At 45.4% G+C, this 23,368-nt stretch overlaps 1 protein-coding gene across 1 annotated transcript in view; it reads left to right on the top strand.

The window, feature by feature from the left end:
- TASOR2 (transcription activation suppressor family member 2) overlaps window positions 1–23,368 on the top strand; it is a 911,282-nt gene that overhangs the window by 247,893 nt on the left and 640,021 nt on the right. The window contains exons 15-16 of the mRNA XM_086918936.1: window positions 13,793–14,080; window positions 17,723–18,659. Coding sequence (XP_086775062.1) covers window positions 13,793–14,080; window positions 17,723–18,659 — 1,225 coding nt within the window. The remainder of the gene's footprint in view (window positions 1–13,792; window positions 14,081–17,722; window positions 18,660–23,368) is intronic.

Below are 23,368 nucleotides of genomic sequence, written 5' to 3' on the forward strand. Positions count from 1 at the left end.
AAATACCATAAAGTAGATATACATACAGAACCTCAAATAGAGGATTTCTTGTTAGAGACTCTACCTAATGCACAAAGAACATCAGGTACTCTCCCTATGTTAAAGAGTCTTCTTACTCACACAGATGAGATATTCGAAAACCCAGTGAGAGCCAGGGTGTTAAACCCAAGAATTGATAAAAAATACAAAGCGGCTCCAAAGGACCCAATATTTATTAGAGGGCATGTACCGCTAGACTCGCTGGTGGTCTCAAACGCTCGTAAGAGAGCAAACTCGTTATCTACAGGAGAGGCTCCTCCACCAGATAAGGAGTCAAAGTTAATAGATGCATCAGGTAAAAGAGTAGCATCACAGGCAGCGAATAGCTGGCGTATAGCCAATACACAAGCACTACTCGCACGTTATGACAGGGCACATTACGATGAGCTAGAAAAACTTCTTACACATCTCCCAAAGGAACATCAGAAGAAGGCAGACCAATTAATACAGGAAGGTAAAATAATAACAAATACTTCCATTAAGTGTGCATTAGACGCAGCAGACACTGCAGCAAGGTCTATTAACACTAGTGTCATGCTAAGAAGGCACGCATGGCTTAGAATCTCAGGATTCAAACAAGAGGTACAAACAGCCCTACTGAACAAACCATTTGATCAGAAGACATTGTTTGGTTCAAGCACAGACGAGACATTAGAGAAAATGAAGAAAGATACGGAAACGGCTAAGTCAATGGGAGCATTGCAACAGCCAACACACAGAGGTTCCTTTCGTAGATCCACCTATAGAGGGGGCTCAAAGAATACAGGAACAAATCAGCAATCCACATCTTTCACACCTACATCACCCAGAGGTAATTCAAGAGGCAGTTACAGAGGTAACAACAATAAGGGAAGAGGCCGCGGAAATAATAATAACCGCAACGCCTCAACACCAAAACAGTGACTTCATAGAACTCCCCCCAGACCACATAACACCGGTCGGGGGACGGCTATCACAGTTCCTACCTGTCTGGGAAAACATCACGTCAGACAAGTGGGTGAGACAAATTATCCAACATGGTTATTGCCTAGAACTCACAGATACCCCGCCAAACATCCCCCCCAAACAGCGTCCAATGAGTCAGGATCATCTGACATTGTTAAGAGAAGAAGTGCTAGCACTTCTACAAAAGCATGCAATAGAGAAGGTCCCAAAAGATCAACAGGGCACAGGAGTATACTCTCTATACTTCCTGATCCCCAAAAAGGACGGGTCCCTAAGACCAATATTAGACCTCAGACCTCACAATGCTTACATAAATTCGAAGCACTTCCACATGGTCACGCTACAACAAGTACTCCCTTTACTGAAGAAAGGGGACTTTCTTTCTACACTGGATCTAAAAGACGCTTACTTTCATATCCCAATTCACAAAGCCCACAGAAAATACCTAAGGTTTGTGTTAGAAGGACAACACTATCAGTTCAAAGTCCTTCCATTCGGTGTCACAACAGCACCGAGAGTTTTCACAAAATGCCTAGCTGTGGTGGCAGCACACCTAAGAAGACAACAAATGCATGTCTTCCCATACTTGGACGATTGGCTAATAAAGGCCAAGTCAAAGGAAGAATGTCTTCACAACACACAGAAGACAATTCAATTGCTGCACCACCTAGGGTTCACGGTGAACTACAAAAAATCACACCTGCAACCAAACCAGATTCAGCAATACCTGGGGGCTACAGTAGACACAGAGAAGGCAATAGCATACCCCAACCCAATCAGAGTACAGACAATGGTCGGGTTAATACAAAGATTTCAACCACAACACTCACTACCAGCACGAGTGTTTATGCAACTATTAGGCATGATGTCCTCCTGCATACTGCTAATACCACATGCCAGACTACAAATGCGCCCACTACAAGAGTGTCTAGCGACACAGTGGAATCAGGCTCAAGGGCAGATTACAGATCTGGTGTTGGTGGACGACCGGACGTATCGCTCTCTGAAGTGGTGGAACACAGAAAACATTTCCAAGGGACGGTCGTTCCTAGAGCCAATTCCACAAGTAATAATAACAGCGGACGCATCGCTCTCCGGATGGGGAGCGCATATGGACAGATACACAGTACAGGGGAAGTGGAGTGTGCAGCAAAAGAAACTGCACATCAACTACCTAGAGCTATTAGCAATATTTCTAGCACTAAAAGCCTTCCAAATGCAAATAACAGGCAAAGCAGTCCTGATCAGAACAGACAACATGACTGCAATGTATTATATTCAAAAACAGGGGGGGACACACTCTCTCCAACTGTCCAGACTAGCACAGGACATATGGAGATGGGCCATTCCTCAAAAGATCTACCTGTTAGCGGAACACCTACCAGGAGTTCAAAACCAAATAGCAGACATCCTAAGCAGACAGTCAGAACAAGTGCACGAATGGGAGCTGCACGACCAAATACTACAGCCATTCTTCCAAAAATGGGGGCAACCAGAGATAGATCTGTTTGCCAATCATCAGAACGCAAAATGCAAAGAATTCGCATCCAGGTACCCACACCAAAGGTCCCAGGGCAATGCACTGTGGATAAATTGGTCCAACAGATTTGCGTACGCGTTCCCTCCTCTACCACTAATTCCATTACTAGTTCGGAAGCTGCAGCAACATTCAATGACAATGATACTAGTGGCACCCACGTGGGCAAGACAGCCGTGGTTCACCACGCTGCTACAACTCTCACAAGTACCACATCAAAAGCTAAGGTTATTACCCATGCATCTTACACAGAACCATGGAGAAATAATGCACCCAGATCCCAAACAACTGAACCTAGCGATCTGGCTCCTGAAGTCATAGAGTTTGGGTACTTAGATTTACCACCAGAATGCATGGAAATCATTAAACAAGCAAGACGTCCTACCACCAGAGCATGCTATGCAGCAAAATGGAAGAGGTTTGCTATACACTGTAACAGTAAGCACATCAACCCTCTGGACGCATCTACTAAACAAATCATTTGCTATTTGTTACACTTACAGCAATGTAACCTAGCATATACCTCTATCAGAGTTCATCTAGCAGCCATAGCAGCATACCTACAAAACAGACAACATCTGTCATTGTTCAAAGTACCAGCAATTAAAGCTTTCATGGAAGGACTCAAAAGAGTCATTCCACCAAGAAGACCACCTTCCCCAGTCTGGAATCTCAACATAGTGCTTACCAGACTAATGGGGCCACCATTTGAACCTATGCATAGGTGTGAAATACAATTCCTCACATGGAAGGTAGCCTTCCTCATAGCTATCACGTCACTTAGAAGAGTAAGTGAACTGCAGGCTTTTACGATTCAAGAACCATTTATGCAGCTACACCAAAATAAAGTGGTTCTTAGAACAAACCCAAAATTCTTACCGAAGGTTATTTCAGCATTCCACATCAATCAGTCAGTGGAATTACCGGTTTTCTTTCCAAAACCACAAACAGTAGCTGAAAGAGCCCTACATACACTGGATGTTAGAAGGGCCATATTGTACTACATAGAAAGAACACAAACTTTCAGAAAGACAAAACAGCTATTTGTTGCGTTTTCTCCCACACATAAAGGCAATCCCATCTCCAAAGCGGGCATTGCCAGATGGATTGTAAAATGCATTCAAATATGCTACTTAAAGGCAAAGAGAACATTAACTGTTCCTCCTAGAGCTCACTCTACACGTAAACTAGGAGCATCTATGGCATTTCTGGGAAACATTCCACTAGATGACATATGCAAAGCGGCTACCTGGGTTACACCGCACACCTTCACAAAACACTATTGTGTAGATGTGCACACAACACAACAAGCTAGAGTGGGACAAGCAGTATTAAAAACATTGTTTCAGACAGTTGCAACAGACACGGGCGACCACCGCTAGGGAGAGAACTGCTATATAGTCTATTCATAATGTACCATCTGCAGCCCATATGCCTCGAACGGAATATGCTACTTACCAGTATGCATCTGTTCTTGGCATAGAGGGCTGCAGAGTGGTACATGCCCTCCCAGCCTCCCCGGAAACCTGTGTCTGTTCCAACATTATCTTATTTAGATACACTTACATGGGCACTCTTATCTGTATTCTACTATACTACTCCATCTAACCCTACTATGGCAAAACAATCTAAGGATGGAGCCGATGCCCATGCGCACTACCAACCAAGGGAGGAGTCACCAAGAGACAAAAGACTCTCCAAGAGAAAAACAAAGTGCAATCATCTGAGCCCAACACCAGATGGCGATCTATTCATAATGTACCACTCTGCAGCCCTCTATGCCAAGAACAGATGCATACTGGTAAGTAGCATATTCCTTTTCAAAACTAGTCTTTTTTTGGAAGGAAAATTTTCCATGTTATCCTATGGAGGAAAAACAGGTTATCTGTTTGCAGGTAAGTAATCCACTGTGGGAGTTAAGGTTCTGGAGTTAGACTCGGGGCTAAACCAGGGTAAGTGATGCACTGTTGTTGCAGCCTCAGCGGCACTAGGGCGGCCGGGTGCAGTGTTGAGGCCCAATGTTATCCAACAGCGGATAGGGGGCCTCCGGTTGGTGGCTGCTGGCAAGCAAGCCATGAGGTTGTGGGAGCAAAGCTCCTAGGGTTCAGCTCAGGGTAAGTTCAGGACCAAAGTAGCACCAAAGGTGCACCCTCAGCGGCACTAGGGCGGCCTGGTGCAGGGTGCTGTTTTGAGGTCGGGTGCCCTGTTATTTTCAATTGAGAATCTCCGGTACAAAGAAACACTGCCGGGACGAGGATCTTCTGGGTGCGACCACCACTTCAAGGGGTAAGTTGGGATGTCATAGGTTGGTTAGGCACCGTTGGTTTGGGGTTCACAAGGTTGTGGGGCGTTGGGTGCAGGGGTGCCTTGGGACCTCTGATTTTCTTACCCACTCTGGTTGCGGTAGGGGGGGTCCTCTGGATTGAGGCTCCAGGCGTCGTCTAGAGGCTTGAAGCAGGTCAGTGGTCGGCGTATCTCGGGTCAGGATCGCCAGGGTGATCTCCTCGTGGTGTTTTTTCACTCGAGCTCTGGCCGGGTTCGGCGGGTGCAGAGTGGGCTTGCACCAGAAGCTGCCATTTGAACAAGTCCGGTGTTCACAGGAGATTCAGTGTTTGAAGTGAAGACAAGCAGGTCCTCCTTGGTTTTTGAGGTTGCTGGCTGCAGGACACACCGGGATTTTGCAGGAGCAGGTTCGAGGGGAGACAGGCCTGTAAGGCTAGGGCCAAGTCAGTGGGTGTCGTCCTCTTGTTAGCTCTGCACGGCTCTTCGTCCTTCTTCTTATCTTCTTTTCTTGTTGTTTCTTGATCTTATTAAGGAAGGTTCAGGGTGCACCCTAAATACTAAATGATGGGGTGTTACAGGTAGGTAAAGGGCGGGGACCAATGGTTTTCTTCCCTGGGGTGGGTACATCCCCTATTCTGCCACCCTCCAGTGGGAGGGGGGGCAGGAGCCTGTCCCTGGTTGGCTGGGTCCCCCCATCCTCAAGATGGCGGGGACTCGAGGTTGTGCTTCACCTCGCCTCTCCCACCTGAGTGGTAGAGTTGGCAGAGGTAGGGACACCTCTCTTCCTCACTAGTTTTTCCTGCCAGTTCTGCCGCCCAAAGTGGGGGGTAGAGCCAGTGGGGACCAGTTGCTGAAAGCAGCAAATGGTCTTGGGAGGCTTACAAAAGCGGCATGCCTTTGAAGCTTCTCCTTTGTGAACCCTGCCCACCCTGGGGAGGAGGCTTGGAACCTTGTCCCAGGATGTGCATTGTTTCAGGCCCCCGAGAGCAGCAGCTCTCGACCCAGGGGTCCAGAAACATGTCTGGTGGTGGCAGCCTAAGCAGCCACTCAGTCAGGTCACTAGGAGTTGGTCGAGTTTCAGCGGGCATCTCTAAGATACCCTCTGTTGTGCATTTTACATTAAATCCCACACTGGCATCAGTGTGGGTTTAATGTGCTGAGAAGTTTGATACCAAACTTCCCAGTCTTCATTGTAGCCATTATGGTGGTGTGGAGTTCATAATGACAAACTCCCATCACCATATACTCTTAATGGCAGCACTGCACTTACAGTGCCCAGGAATGGACTTGGGCACTGTGGGGGTCCAGGGCTCATGCTCCTGTACCCTCACCACTTTCATAGGGCACCCAGCTAGAGGGGTGACTGATGTATGCCAGGGCAGTGGTTGTGGGCATGTGTGCCTTGTCAACTCTTTACTTTGTTCTACACCAAGACACACAGCCTGCAAAGGCAGTGTGTGAGTGTCAGGGTACAGGGCCTCCAAAGCTGGCACAATAAGTGCTGCAGCCCTTAGAGGCCTTCTCTGGTCACAGTGCCCTGGGTACCTGTGGTACCATTTACCAGGGCTGACATGTGGCCTGAGATGCCAATTAGATTTAGGCTTCAATGCAGTGTTTGGTAAGGAACATACGCCCTGGGCACCTGATTAGCAAGAGGCCAGGACACACTCAGTCAAAGAACATCAGCAATTCAGCAAAAAGCGGGGGCATACCATGCAAGAAAGGGTGCACTTTCTCACATATGCTATATTGTGTCAATTGTTATATGCTATGTGATACCAGAGATGTGCTGAATTCAGTGTTACATCATGCCATTGGCTAGTTTGTCAAGGTTTGCATAAAGGAGCTTGTTATTCTTTGTTTAATAGAGAAATATAGTTGCTTCTAGTGTTGGTGTGTATAACTCATTCTCATCATTCCATCCTTTCACTCCCAGTAAGTGTGTAACTGAATCCTTCCTTTAAATAGCAACATGATTGTGCAAATTTGACTAGATATTAACTATTTTATCAGAATTAACACTTCTGTAATGGTCTGTTTCTGTGAGAAAATTAAAGGGCATTTGTCATTTGAGTATATAGAATTGCATTCAGTGTGTATCATTAGTTGCTTGATCATCTAGGAAGTAGGTTTTGGGCCAGTGTATTCCTTGCTTAGAAAAATCTGATTGTTTTCACATAAATAATGTCGATAGTGTGGAGTTTGCAGTGAAAATATACAGTTGCATTCTTAAGTTTATTATACTACCCTATTTCTTGTCTTATTGAAGTGCCTTCAAACCACAAGGCATTTATTGGTAGAGAAATGGTCTCATGCATAAGCCATGGGATTCTGGAGGAGACCGTTCAATTTCCTGTAAATAGACAAAATTATATATTAAGTCTTGTTTACTTATGACTCATTCTTTTGAATTCATACCACGATTTCTTCTGTCAGGAACCAGACCTGAGCTGCTCGGTTGCGGCTATCTGGGGTGGGAGAAGATGGTGAGCTTATCTTACAACGAAAGACTGGCCCCTCGCACCGATTTTCACGAGCTTGAGCTGACCGTCGAGTGAGAGGCTGCCCAGCTGCTGCTCAGTCGCCTGCTATTAAGGTGGAGAGACTGCTGACAGGCAATTACACCTATATGGCAGCTTTGTTGCTGGTCCCGCTTATACTTTATCTTATCTACCTCCCAGGGCCTGTAACCGGAGGCTCCTGGCACTGGTTTTGTTCTTGGCTCACTTATAGAAGCATGGCCCTGCCGCGATCTAGTGTGTTCCGAGGGGGGCATTAAGCTCACCAAGCAGAGCAGACATTGTCTGAAATAAGCTGGCTGGAGGCTGCCGGTGGCATACTTTGTCCATCATCAGATACCGGCTCTCATGTTGCATGGCCAATATTGAAGTTCCTGGGGAAAGGCACGATGACCAGCCTTTTTGCAGGCATGTACCAAGGAGTGTCTAATTGCCGGGGAGAGACTTCACTGATAGACATTTTAATGGAAGCAGCCCCCATTGTAAATATTGTCTCACCTATAATCTCTGCTGCAGTACAGCATATACGGAAAGCAACATTGTAACAGGACCGGGCGTACCAGTAACCTCTCTGGTACAGCATTGTAGCAGCGTACTATGGCCTACTCCTTACGAGACTCAGGAGGTTGAAACCCAGTCTACTCCTGAAGTCTCAGGCAACTGCAGAGGGTCTAGCTCCAGTGGATTTGGTGGACAGGACAAAAAAAGACTGTGAGTACCCCTGTGTCACCTACTGCGCTGCTGGGGAGACTCTGAGGCAATAATGATGGAAAATGTTGGTTCTACTGTGATTCTGCAAATACCTAATAATAAGGCAATAATCAAAGCCCTGTTATTGCCGGCAGTAGTGATATCTGTATCAACTAATGCAGACTGGTCTTTGGAGGAAGAGGAGGTAGATCTGGTAGCAGACATAACCATGGCGGTTTATGAGGAGGCAGAAAGAGTTGAAAGTGCACTATCAACCTAGTGACGGTCTTCAACAAATCGGGGGCAATCCAAAAAACAGAATGAAGCGCTACAAGGACTGCAGTCTGGCAAGAATAAAGCCACTTGGGCTAAGAATCGTACTGTCAGCAGCAGTTTTAAAGGTAGCCCATTACGAAACTGGGTAATATCGAAGGGTGAAGTAAAAGCAATTGTGTCTCACCTGTCTACCACCAGCATGGGGGCTAAGCTGCCAGTTATGGGGGGAGGCCGTAAGTTGTGGAGTTAGCATCAGTTGACAGCTGATCTGATGCTGGCCCTTCCCAGGATATTTGCTTCAGTTCTGTTTGTAGTCATACCTCTAGTTTCTCCGCTTATTGGGTGCTAGAAGGCTCTCCAGCTGGTAATGAAACTCAGGAACCATTCTTTTCAGGAAATTCTACTACTGTTGCTGACTCAGTGGGGATAGGGGCAGCAGCATTATGCACAAGTAAGAGTTGATAATGTGGCAATTCAGGAGTCAATAGCAGAGGTTACTAGCAAAGTAATTGTTCTGACCACAGAAGTGGTAGAACTACAACAACTGGTTGTGGATGCCGAAGATGTTGGTTCAGCCACAGCTAAATCCATTAAATATCATGACTGCAGGCTGGCTCTGGTGCAGTCTAAAGTTGAAGATCTCGAAAATTGGCAGAGGAGGAACAATTTTCCAGTGTTTCGCATTCTGGAAGGGAAGGGGAGGATGACCCCTTGCGGTATATAATGTATCTGCTCGGTAAAGCTTTTTCTGACCTCATGGACTGGGACATGGACTCACAAGTTCGAAGGGCACAATGGCTACTCATGAATCATGATAGCGACAGGTCTTTTTCTAACTCGCGTTCGGCACACCCTCGTCCAATCCTAGTCTACATAGGCTATTTTTGGCTTAGACAGGCAATTTCCATGAAAGCCTGTCCTGCTCTGCCGGTTGCAGTGGATGCCATGTCAATCATTGACTAGTAAAACTACAATGGACAGGCGATAAAAACTACGCCAACTGATTGACCCTCTAAAGGTGGTTGGGGCACAAGTCTTTCTGCTGCAACCGGCAAGGCTCAAAGTAATTCCTAATGGGTGGATTCAGATGTGTTGTACTGAACAGGATGCAAAGGCAGCCCTCAACAACATTAAAGGGTTAATCAAGTGATTAAGATTTGGATAGCTGAAATATTAAGAATGGTGTCTGGTTTTTCGGAGTAATGTTTTCTTTATTAAGGGACCGGCTATTGGTGCACTGTTTACTGGAATGGTTGTTGTTTTTTCTCCTTACTTCTTCACAGGGTAAAGTCGGTGGTCAGCAGATGCTCTGGGGGTAGGGGGACGGTGATCTCTTTGAGCTGTTTAATTCAACCACAGCCCAAAAGTGGGGAAGGGTTCACTAGCCAGAGACAGGTGGAGGAGAGTGTGCTCCTCCGCCAGGCTGATGATGGTTCTTGGTGAGGGAGGTGTTTACTGTCAAGATACATGTATAAACGCGTTTGCATTTGGCAGGGAGGTGTACAAGGTATGGCTTCCCAGGGGAGGGTGGGATGGCTAACAATAGAGCTAAAGTAACAATGACTAAAGGGCATGTGTCTGTCCTCAACTCCTCCATCAAACGAAAATTGGTACGGGAGGAGATTAAATTGTTTAACCCACATATATAAGCACTAACAGAGACACATCTGGCTTATAAATATAGATGTTTGTATAAACAACTTGGCTATAATTTGGTGATAAACACGTCACAAACTGCCTAGGGGTTGCTATATTGGTAGCAAAGAGCTTGGAATGTAAGATTTGAGGGCTACATCAGATGCAAGGGGCAGATGGGCGATTGCTCGACTTCTGGTATGTGGTCAGAAATGTGTACTATTTGCAGTCTATGGCCCAAACGTTGATGATCCTGAGAATGAGCTGTGTTTGGAATTATTGGATTGGTCTGGTGAAATGTTAGTAATACGAGACTTCAACTATGTGATTGGTTATATTATAGACTCAACCAATCATTTTGCCTTTCCTAGAATGGTGAAGACGATGGCTTCCATTATTGAACTGGAGGCCATTTTATCCTACTATACCTGAGTATACACATTATTCACCCCACACAAGCACTATTCCCAGATTTATATGATATTTGTTAAATGGGGTGCTCTTGGGGAAGTAGAGATGGAGGTATGCCCTAAGGTGTCATCAGACCAGAATTCTTTTATATTAAGTATAAACTTGTTAAGGGTGGGGGTAGACGGTGTCTGTTTTCGTTTCCTTAACACCCTCTCACTAACTTAGAATACTACAAGGCTGTTGCAAGTTCTCTCACTGGATTTCTGGAACGTAGCCTGGGGACAGCTTCACCGTAGTTGGTGTGGGATACATTGAAAGCCTACTTCTGATGGATACATCTGCCTGTGGGTTCCTCACCTTTTGAATTACCCCTTGCGCAGCATTCCACAGAAACCTTTTTCATAGCACTCCCACATTGACGAGACTTCACACTGGAACAGCTCCGCTCGCGACCCCTCATGACATCATCAGAGCCATAAGAAGACCTCCTCTGCGTGCTTATGTCCGTTCTCTTTTTTCTGCGCCGTCCACTCGTAACGTTTTTTCTAGGACTCTCCATTTCTTTGTAGTTTAACAGTGTTTCAGTCGTCTGTAATTGTAGCAGTGCTATGGCTGCTCAGAAAAAGTCTGGATTTAAACCTTGTAGGGATTGTGGGGGTCATATGTACATCAGGGACCCACACAATGATTATCTTTGGTGCCTGTCGTCTGACCACGACGTCGAGGGATGCTCTTTGTGTCGCCTTATGAACCTGAAGGTCCTCAAGGAGAGACAAATAAAACTGTTCATGGCCAGGGCGAAGACGCAGAAGAGGGGTCGGAATAGGACAAGGTCTAAGTCCACGTTGCCTACAACGCACACCTCGAAGTCATCAAGGAAGCACAAGAAGAAGCGGTGTCATGGCTCCAAATGTCGCACTTCTAAGGACAAGTTGCCAAAGTCAGGGTCCGCAGCTTTAACACGTCACAGGAAGAATGAAGTCTCGCCTTCCCCTTTACCACAGGTGACTCCGTCTCATTCTCTGACTCCGAGGGGATCTCTGACGCCCCGGGAAGTGATGCCTTCACCTCCGACCACTCTGCCCCGGCTCTGGTGTCTCAGGCGCCACAGCCAGGTCCAGCCTTACGTCCTCGGACTGTTCCTGAGAAGGCGGTACCGGATTTTCCGGCTCCAGGTACCGATCCTCTGTATTTTGTAAATTTGATGAATGGCATGTTTGCCAGGATTGCTAACACTTCCTGTGGGACTGCTGTCATTTAACATGGGCTTACCTTATTAATATTCAAAGACAACGCTTATGCCCTTTATGCCAAGACCCCGAAATGACCTGTCCCGACGCTGAGATTCTCAAAGCAGATACCAACCCAGGAGAGAAGGATGGATTATTCGCTGGCGCTGAATCTTTTCCAGGCTGCACCATTAATTGTTCCAAATGTGTTTTTCAAGAAATTAGAAAGGGCTGTAAGTAGTTTTATTTGGGACTATAGGCGGGTGAGGCACTCTATACGTTTACTAAAATGACCGTTCCGCCAGGAAGGGTTGCAGTTTCCAGATTTTAAGCGATATTTTTGGGTAGCTTTTGCCGTCTGTCTGCGCAGTTTGCAGTAGATCCGGTATCCTCTGCATTTAGCTACTATTTGGCATTGGATTCTGAGAGTAGGCTTTTTCTCTACAGAATAACCGACCCCAAATATTATTAGTGGGTAGGTTCAAGTTTGTCAAGGACAAACTGAGAAATCTGTGTCAAATATTCTATAAATTTAATATATGGGAACATGCCGCTTTGGGATAACCCTACGTTTCCTGGAGAGTCTCATGATTCAACTTGTAAAGTATGGCACAGATCTGGTGTACTGACGGTAGGGCAGCTATTTGATGTAAATGGTTTTCATACTTTTTCTGAGTTACAAACTAGTTTGACCTTCTTGAGGGATGGGGATGATGCCGACGAAAGGCGTTTAGGGGTGTGTGGTATGAAGAGATAGACTGACTTGGGCAGAACAATTCAACCATGGTGAGGTAACCATTGACAATACCTTACTCGTGACTGAGATCCAAGTTCGAAAATGAGATATTGTTTTTTTTCGGCATACAATCACTGTGCTGCTTTGCACCTGCTATGTGTGCTTTAACACAACTACATGGTTTAATGCAAGTAAATACAGTACAGTTCAAATATGCTGTGTCGTGTCTCATCATTACTCACCTCAGAAATAATTTTGTGTAATTTCTGCACGTCTCCTTCGCCCTTCTGCTGAGCTTGCCCATGTGCTAGTCGTAATTGTGGCCCTTGATGGTTGTCCTCCTAAGGCTCACTGTCGGTCAGTTCAATGGGTATGCCTCTCCTGATAGCAATATTGTGCAACATGGCATATGCAGCCACAATCCTGCAGCCCGTCTCGGGCCGCTACTGCAAGGCTCCTCCAGTCTTGTGGAAGCAGTGAAAGCAACTTTTCATCAGCCCAAAGGTGCGTTTGATGACATTTCGTGTGGCGATGTGCGCTGCATTATACCTTTGCTCATTTGGGGTGTCTGGGTTAAGGTATGGTGTCAATATGTAGTTTTGCACTGCGTATGCGCTGTAACCTACAGGGTAGTGAGCAAAGGGTTAGTGACAGTTATGCATTGCCATTTGGCCATTGTGTGAGATAAATCATTATATATGTTTACCAAGCAGATGTCCTTTGCGATAATCACCCCTGAGCAGACGGGCGTGTATGCCACTGTGTCGAAATATATAGGAGTCGTGTGATTCCAGGGTATTGAACCACAATGTCTGTTATGATATAGTTAGCATTGCAGACTACTTGTATATCGAGTGAATGATAGGATTTACAGTTCCCAAAAAAGTATTCATTCACTGCTGGTGGACAAATGGCAACATGCGTACAATCTGTGCAATCGATTACATGTGGGAACCCGACTACCTGGTAGAAGTCCTGTTTGATCTTATTCAATTCCTGTGGGGTTGTGGGGAAGGTAATGTGGTTGTGGATCCTTGTAATAATGGCGTTAAGGAAAGATTTAAAGAAACGTGAAAGGGAGCTTTGTGACACCCCTCCAGCTACAGCTACTACCCCCTGGAAACTGCATGACGCAAGTTGGTGCAGGCAAAATAGGACCAGTACATGGGTGGGGATAGAATGGGTTCTAGGAGTCTGGTGCTTCATTTGGGGGTCCAATTCTGCATTAGAGCAAGGATCATGGAACCATTCAGCCTGTACTTGTCGTGTATTTCATCATCTGTTTGTCCCAACAATGTGATGCAGACTATTTGTAAAACTCTTTAAGAATACCTGCATTATTCTTCATTCGGTACCCAGGTATGCCACTTGATACACTAAGTATGCATGTATGTGATTAAGTAAAACAAAAGATAGACGGATGATTTTAAAATTGTTTTAAAGTAATTATTTTTCATCAATTCAACAATATCTAAACACATTATCTCTGTAGGAGCTGAGGTACTAACTGCAGAAGTTGTGCACAAAACAGAGCCTGAGCCTTCGGATAAAGTTGCTGTGTCACAGGAAGAGATGGAAGCAGTGTCACAGGAAGAGACTCCGATGCAAGAGTATTTTTCTTCTGAACCCAATGTAAAGAGGTCAAAAAGACTGATGAGTATACCTCTTAAAAGTATTCCATTCGGCAAAGAAGCCAACAAGACATTACAAAACCGAAGTGTTGTGTTGGGTAATGTAGAAGAGAGATGTAAACTGGTGGCTCAGAAGAAATCCAAACCAGGTAAGTCAACATTTGCTTTATTTGAATTGCTGTGAGTGCAAAGTCGTGTACTCTGTCATGAGCTTATCTTTCTCTAGTTTTTAATCTGTCACCACTTTAGCAAGAATTTTAAAATAATTATACATTAATATAAATAGCAAACAATACCTAAAGAACAGAGCACACCAAATATCAAAACATAAGCATATGGCATCTGCCAGAGACCTATTCAGGCAGGTTGACAGAGTGTTCTGTTTTGCAGCATTCTGAATTCACATGTTGTACTATTGGTTGTGTCCAGAACTTCCCCTATTCTTTACTTTTTTGTAATTTTGTCATCATACAGATGTTGACAGTAGGACGTCAAATATAAGCCACAAAGACCATGTTGTGGTTGCCATCTTCAGATTCTTTTTCCAACGTTGAGTTCTAAATTAGTTTCAGGGGTTCCAAGTTGACAATCCTCAATTTCGTTTAAACATATTTTATTGAATTTTGTTGTGACACGCGTTCCAAAACTGTCATTAATTTAGATTACATACATACCTTTCATAGCCATCTATCGTTGATTTACATTGTTTTCTTAGTAACCCAGTTACATTCTTGGTATCTTCAAATTATTTGAGTTCACTAATACTCTCCCCCCCCCCCCCCCCCCCGCCCCCCCAACTCCCCACCCTCTTCCTCACAAACCTTCCATTGTTTGCCGCTTTTCTCTATTGATGGTTCTGTCTACATCTCCTAGTCATGTTTGGTCCGCTTTGCTTTGCTAATTCTGTGGGCAATTTTCCCCAGGTCCGGGTCAGGTTCCTGTCTTTGGGGGCTCCCCTGCCTGGATCTCGCCGTTGGGGAGGTGTTGCCAGAGTCCAGACCATTACGTTTCATCTACTCCACCAGTGCCTCCCATGCTTGGCCCTCTCTATTCTGCCTATGCCTTGTCTTGCATTTCTCATCAGGACTCTGCTTGACAATCCTCAATGAAGAAGCCAGAGGCGGCATTGAGGTCAGGAGTAACCCTGGGTGTAGTTTGCGTAGTAGCGCTACGTGTAGCTATGTGAAGTGCACTACGCGAGCTACGCGAACTGCGTAGTGCACTGTGCAAAAGTGCTGATTGCACAGCGTCGGATGGTTGTCCGCACTGGGCAATCAGTACAAACCACATCTTGCACAGTGCAAGCGGTCATTTTCTGCCGCTCGAGTAGATTTTTACTCGAGCAGCAGCTTTCTCAACGCCGACTGGTAGTTTCTCATCTCGAGTGGTCGCGAGCATTCGCGACCACTCGCTATGAGAAACCTGACCTCCCATCGTTGAGAATCTCGCCGGGAGGTTTATTTTCCATGCCTGCGATCGGCAACTTGATGTTGCTGATCGCGAACGAGGAAAAAGTCTCGCCCAGATGTCATTTTGCTCGCTCGCGGTCACCAACTTGACGTTGAGGACCGCGAGCATGCAAAAAATGACTGCTACGCGTGTTTGCACTGTGCTACGTGCAATTCGCGAAGTGTTAAGTAGCGCAAACTTCCCAAACTACGCGAGCGTAGCGTAGTACTTCGCCCAGGGTTAGTCAGGAGCAGTACGATGAAGTAACATTAATGATGAGATAGCAGACACCGAAAAAACATAGCAGAGACAATATTTTTCAGCTAGACTTCGACCACGTGGGGTTGGAAAATGCGTCATTGGGATTTGGTAGTTATCCCTAGGCCTCATATAAGTAGTTATGGAAATCTTTGTTTAGCATTTACTCCAGTAGCCACCATAAACCAGCACAGAAGGGCACTCACAAGGGATGCAGTTTGCAGCTACTAAAGGACAGTGTTAGAAAGTTGAAAAGCGTGTGAGGGCTTCCAACAGAGGACCATAAAAGTTAGAGAGAAACCAACGGTGTGCACACTATTCCATGTCCCAGGCAAAGCACAAGTCCCTTGAGCAGATGGGCTTGTTGGACAACGAGAACATACTAATGCCCAATCGTAACAGGAATCCAATGCCAAGTACAGAATTGATTGACTGAGAGTAGCGGTCTTTAACTTGGGGTCCACAATGCCTATTCACTGAGACTGCCGCTGTTTTGAAAATAAAATTATTTTAGCAGATTAGTAAAGTTTATGCAAAAAGCAAAATTGAACATTTTAAACCACTCTATAAATGTGATGGCATTTAAAATTGAAGGAAAAAAGTGAATATGGTATCTTTAGCTTCATTCTTGAGGGCCGTGCAAGTACATCAAATAGAATCTAGTATGAGTAAATGGTAGCCTAAAATGAAGTACTGGTGTACGACAATATAAAGTGAGCATGTATTAAGAGCATACAAAGACAAAGCAATATGCTAGAAACTAGAATATTGCTTCATCTTTTAGAAATAAATTCAAATATGAAAAAGATCCTACCTTCCTATTAAAATGAAAATCCCAATTATTATAATTGTTTTGTTTGTGAATTGCATAAAATGTTTTGTAATTTGGGTATTTGTTTGATAAATGCATGTTTCTGTATTTTTTTGAGGCAACAGCAGGCTCCTTATGCTTTAATGCCGCTGCCAGTGAAAACAGGTTCATGGCTTGTTTTCTCATGTTGATTACCTTTGCAGAGGCTGCTTAATGAATAAGACACTGTGCAGGCCGGAATAGAGCACTTACTTCGCTTTTTGTCCTCAAAACATCCTCGCTACCTACTGGACACTGCAGCTCAGTATTTACTCTGTTCACCGGATATCTTGTCCTGCTAATCCTCCTCACTGGGCTCCTTTTATACAGTAGCCAGTGCTGACACCACCTGCCTGTGGATTTGAGGGTGTCGACCTCAGACTACTTCATCATGGTCACAAGGTCACTCCATCACTAGGCAGAACTCCTCTTCTATCAGCACCAGCTGCCAAAGGTCACCAGAATTCTCCTGCATGTCCACCCATATTCATTTAACACCTAGTCACAAAAATGCTGTAGTTGGAGAGCAGGGTCTTAAAAGTGTTTGCAGCCATTCAGGTAGGAAGTAAATTCTTTATTCCATGTTAAGCCCTTAGGTTACATTCACAGCAGATAGGTACTGTTAGGGCTCCATTCTCCCTCCAGCTGTAGCTAACTCTCGGCCTTTACCCCATACACAAACACCAAATTGTCATACATGCATCAAAGCATCCACACCCACCAGCATGCCTACTCAGACCATACATGCACAGACATGTCACCTCAGTACAATATTGCTTTGGGGTTTTAATATATGGATCCTAATTATGAGTTCTCCATTACCTCTGCTGAAAGATACTGACATCGAACTTAAGAAGTCCGGTTGATACCACCCCATTAGTTATTGGAGTTTACAAGTTATGCCACCCTGAATGGGGAATAATACATGGACCGAAGAATACCAGGTCTAATTCCTCATGGTTTTCTACCTTCTTTCGGGAAATTAAAGGCCGAAATTCCCATACCTTTCCTTTCTCCTTGGAGCAGGAGGGAAATATTGTGGGCATTCGTTATTAGCCCTTGGTGGGAGTTTGCGCTTGCGGCAGAGACCAGACTTTCTTTGACTTCGGTTAGAAGAAGCTCTTTCTGCTTGTCTCATATGTTGAGGTATGAGTGTGATTGTAATGAGAGCTTCAATATATTGTGTTTAATTATTTTTATGTATTGTTTCTGATGTTTTTATTTTCTGTTTTAGTGAAGAAATCTAATGAAAAGCAGTTGGCTGGTGGACACAAGCCCCTCAACAGAAAAGCAGCTCTTATTGCCAAGGCAGCTTTGGAGAATGGCGACTCTTTAAGCAAAACTATTGAGGCAGTAGTGAAATCCTCTGTGGAAAGGGAGGCTTTCAGGAAAAGTTTGCCAGATGAGCTCTTAGCAGGTGCAGAAGATGTGAGTGCTCTAGCTCAGAGACTAAATGTGTATGAATCACATGCACTAAACTTGCTTGCAGATCTTGCTCTTAGCTCTGGGTCAGCCTATGGTGCAGCAACCTTTGGTGAAGGCTTGTCAATAGAGGAGCAGCAGGCTCTCTTGGGAGAGAAACTGGCACGATCTGTTTCAGATCATGAATATTCAAGGGCAACCAAACTTCCTAAGGGCAGCAGTCCTATTCTCAGCAGTCTCTGTAAGTCTCCTCAGACGACTAATCTTGAATTGGAAAATAACGCTACACCTGAAGAAATCAATTCAAGGCAAGGGTCCGCAAGAGGCCATGGATTTATTTCAAAGTTGCATCCAGATTCTGCCTCTCCAAAAAAAGTAGCTCTTGAACACTCTTATGCTTCATCAACTGCAGAACATGCACGAAGAGGTCAACTTCTTAAAGGGGTTCCACCATCTAACACAAAAAACAGGGGCAAAGGCTTGCAGGAAGGGGCTCCCATTGGGAGGGTATTGCCCTTTCGGCCTCAGGAGGACACTGCAGGTTCACCAAAGGAATCAGAGTTTTTGACTGAGAAGCGGAAGAGGGGCTTTATTGGTCAATATAAGGGATTTGTTTGTCCACGTACTGTGTTCAGGCGGTATGGAAAGGTTAAAGTGACTTTTAATTGGGAAAAAGATTATCTCTTTGATGGTGACAGCAAATACACTAGTGATCCGCTAGAGAAAACTATCAATCGAGCTCTGCATGGGTAAGTTGTGGGCTAATGTTTTTTTTATGTAATTTGTAAACTATTGTGTTGCACATTTTGAGCAGTATTATTGTCTTTGAAACAAAAGTCAACACAAAAATTTCTTCTTCAATATTTTTTTGACATTTTCTTAATTACTTACTCATGGCCAGAAAAATTGTTTGCAGAGACTTGAATATAAGCAACTCATCAATTTTAGAGTCTAATATCTATTAGCATCTCTATCTTGTTTTTTGTTCTGAACAGCATACAGTGCGAGCTGGTGGACATCATCTTGTGTACCTGCTGATGCCGAAATGCATTTTTCAATTATTTATTTACAGAAAGGAACATTTCACGCAAATGGACACTTTAGAAAAGACATTTCAACAGTGAGCGTAAACTGTCAATTGAAGAGGCTACCGCAAATGGCAGTGCATCCAGACAGTTGTCACAGTTAGTCATTAAGTGGGAGGGGTCGTAGTTGAGCAGGTGAAAGTTGTAGACATGGACGGAGTCGCCCAACTTTGTCTCATTAATTTGTTACTGGGCTAGATCGTGGCTGAAAAGAGAACAAGCATTGGAAATGCAATAGGTCTCGGATTTATTTGAGTTAGAGCTAATGGCATTGTAAATGGCAATGTCTTTTAGCCATGTGTTATGGAGTGTATGCATGTGGTGTGTAATGGAATTATGTGGTATGGATTGGAATTGTTCACCCTGCGCACTCACTGCTCTGCACTCACTGCTCTGCACTCACTGCTCTGCACTCACTGCTCTGCACTCACTACTCTGCACTCACTACTCTGCACTCACTACTCACTACTCTGCACTCACTGCTCACTACTCTGCACTCACTGCTCACTACTCTATACTCACTACTCTATACTCACTACTGTGCACTCACTACTGTGCACTCACTACTGTGCCCTCACTACTCACTACTGTGCACTCACTACTCACTACTGTGCACTCACTACTCACTACTGTGCACTCACTACTGTGCACTCACTACTCACTACTGTGCACTCACTACTCACTACTGTGCACTCACTACTCACTGCACTCACTACTCACTACTCTGCACTCACTACTCTGCACTCACTACTCACTACTCTGCACTCACTAGTCTGCACTCACTACTCACTACTGTGCACTCACTACTCACTACTCTGCACTCACTACTCTGGACTCAGGACTCACTACTCTGTACTCAGTACTCTGCACTCAGCACTCACTACTCTGCACTCACTACTCTGCACTCACTACTCTGCACTCACTACTCTGCACTCACTACTCTGCACTCACTACTCTGCACTCACTACTCACTACTCTGCACTCACTACTCACTACTCTGCACTCACTACTCACTACTCTGCACTCACTACTCTGCACTCACTACTCTGCACTCACTACTCTGCACTCACTACTCTGCACTCACTACTCACTACTCTGCACTCACTACTCACTACTCTGCACTCACTACTCACTACTCTGCACTCACTACTCACTACTCTGCACTCACTACTCACTACTCTGTACTCACTACTACTACTCTGCACTCACTCTGCACTCACCACTCACTACTCTGCACTCACTACTCTGCACTCACTACTACTACTCTGCACTCACTACTCTGCACTCACCACTCACTACTGTGCACTCACTACTGTGCACTCACTACTGTGCACTCACTACTGTGCACTCACTACTCACTACTGTGCACTCACTACTCACTACTGTGCACTCACTACTCACTACTGTGCACTCACTACTCACTGCACTCACTACTCACTACTCTGCACTCACTAGTCTGCACTCACTACTCACTACTGTGCACTCACTACTGTGCACTCACTACTCTGCACTCACTACTCTGGACTCAGGACTCACTACTCTGCACTCACTACTCACTACTCTGCACTCACTACTCTGCACTCCCTACTCTGCACTCACTACTCTGCACTCACTACTCACTACTCTGCACTCACTACTCTGCACTCACAACTCTGCACTCACTACTCTGCACTCACTACTCTGCACTCACTACTCACCACTCACTACTCACTACTCTGCACTCACTACTCACTACTCTGCACTCACTACTCTGCACTCACTACTCTGCACTCACTACTCTGCACTCACTACTCACTACTCTGCACTCACTACTCTGCACTCACCACTCACTACTCTGCACTCACTACTCACTACTCTGTACTCACTACTACTACTCTGCACTCACTACTCTGCACTCACCACTCACTACTCTGCACTCACTACTCTGCACTCACTACTCTGCACTCACTACTCTGCACTCTGCACTCACTACTCTGCACTCACTACTCTGCACTCACTACTCTGCACTCTGCACTCACTACTCTGCACTCACTACTCTGCACTCACTACTCTGCACTCACTACTCTGCACTCACTACTCTGCACTCACTACTCTGCACTCACTATTCTGCACTCACTACTCTGCACTCACTACTCTGCACTCACTACTCACTACTGTGCACTCACTACTCTGCACTCACTAGCCTGCACTCACTACTCACTACTGTGCACTCACTACTCTGCACTCACTACTCTGCACTCACTACTCTGCACTCACTACTCTGCACTCACTACTCTGCACTCACTACTCACTACTCTGCACTCACTACTCACTACTCTGCACTCACTACTCACTACTCTGCACTCACTACTCTGGACTCACTACTCTGGACTCACTACTCACTACTCTGCACTCACTACTCTGCACTCACTACTCTGCACTCACTACTCTGCACTCACTACTCTGCACTCACTACTCTGCACTCACTACTCTGCACTCACTACTCACTACTCTGCACTCACTACTCACTACTCTGCACTCACTACTCACTACTCTGCACTCACTACTCTGCATTCACTACTCTAGACTCACTACTCTGGACTCACTACTCTGCACTCACTACTCTGCACTCACTACTCTGCACTCACTACTCTGCACTCACTACTCTGCACTCACTACTCTGCACTCATTACTCTGCACTCACTACTCTGCACTCACTACTCACTACTCTGCACTCACTACTCTGCACTCACTACTCTGCACTCACTACTCACTACTCTGCACTCACTACTCTGAACTCACTACTCACTACTCTGCACTCACTACTCACTACTCTGCACTCACTACTCTGGACTCACTACTCACTACTCTGCACTCACTACTCACTACTCTGCACTCACTACTCTGGACTCACTACTCACTACTCTGCACTCACTACTCACTACTCTGCACTCACTACTCACTACTCTGCACTCACTACTCTGGACTCACTACTCACTACTCTGCACTCACTACTCTGCACTCACTACTCTGCACTCACTACTCTGCACTCACTACTCTGCATTCACCACTCACTACTCTGCACTCACTACTCTGCACTCACTACTCTGCACTCACTACTCTGCACTCACTACTCTGCACTCACTACTCTGCACTCACTACTCACTACTCACTACTCTGCACTCACTACTCACTACTCTGCACTCACTACTCTGCACTCACCACTCACTACTCTGCACTCACTACTCTGGACTCACTACTCACTACTCTGCACTCACTACTCTGCACTCACTACTCTGCACTCACTACTCACTACTCTGCACTCACTACTCACTACTCTGCACTCACCACTCACTACTCACTACTCTGCACTCACTACTCTGCACTCACTACTCTGCACTCACTACTCTGCACTCAATACTCTGCACTCACTACTCTGCAATCACTACTCTGCACTCACTACTCTGCACTCACTACTCTGCACTCACTACTCTGCACTCACTACTCTGCACTCACTACTCTGCACTCACTACTCTGAACTCACTACTCTGAACTCACTACTCTGAACTCACTACTCTGCACTCACGATTCGGCACTCACTACTCACTACTCTGCACTCACTACTCACTACTCTGCACTCACTACTCACTACTCTGCACTCACTACTCTGCATTCACTACTCTAGACTCACTACTCTGGACTCACTACTCTGCACTCACTACTCACTACTCTGCACTCACTACTCTGCATTCACTACTCTAGACTCACTACTCTGCACTCACTACTCTGCACTCACTACTCTGCACTCACTACTCTGCACTCACTACTCTGCACTCACTACTCTGCACTCACTACTCTGCACTCACTACTCTGCACTCACGATTCGGCACTCACTACTCACTACTCTGCACTCACTACTCACTACTCTGCACTCACTACTCACTACTCTGCACTCACTACTCTGCATTCACTACTCTAGACTCACTACTCTGGACTCACTACTCTGCACTCACTACTCACTACTCTGCACTCACTACTCTGCACTCACTACTCTGCATTCACTACTCTAGACTCACTACTCTGGACTCACTACTCTGCACTCACTACTCTGCACTCACTACTCTGCACTCACTACTCTGCACTCACTACTCTGCACTCACTACTCTGCACTCATTACTCTGCACTCACTACTCTGCACTCACTACTCACTACTCTGCACTCACTACTCTGCACTCACTACTCTGCACTCACTACTCACTACTCTGCACTCACTACTCTGAACTCACTACTCACTACTCTGCACTCACTACTCACTACTCTGCACTCACTACTCTGGACTCACTACTCACTACTCTGCACTCACTACTCACTACTCTGCACTCACTACTCTGGAC

This window comes from Lissotriton vulgaris, chromosome 1_1, assembly GCF_964263255.1.
Source record: "Lissotriton vulgaris chromosome 1_1, aLisVul1.2, whole genome shotgun sequence".
NCBI classification, from domain to species: Eukaryota; Metazoa; Chordata; class Amphibia; order Caudata; family Salamandridae; genus Lissotriton; species Lissotriton vulgaris.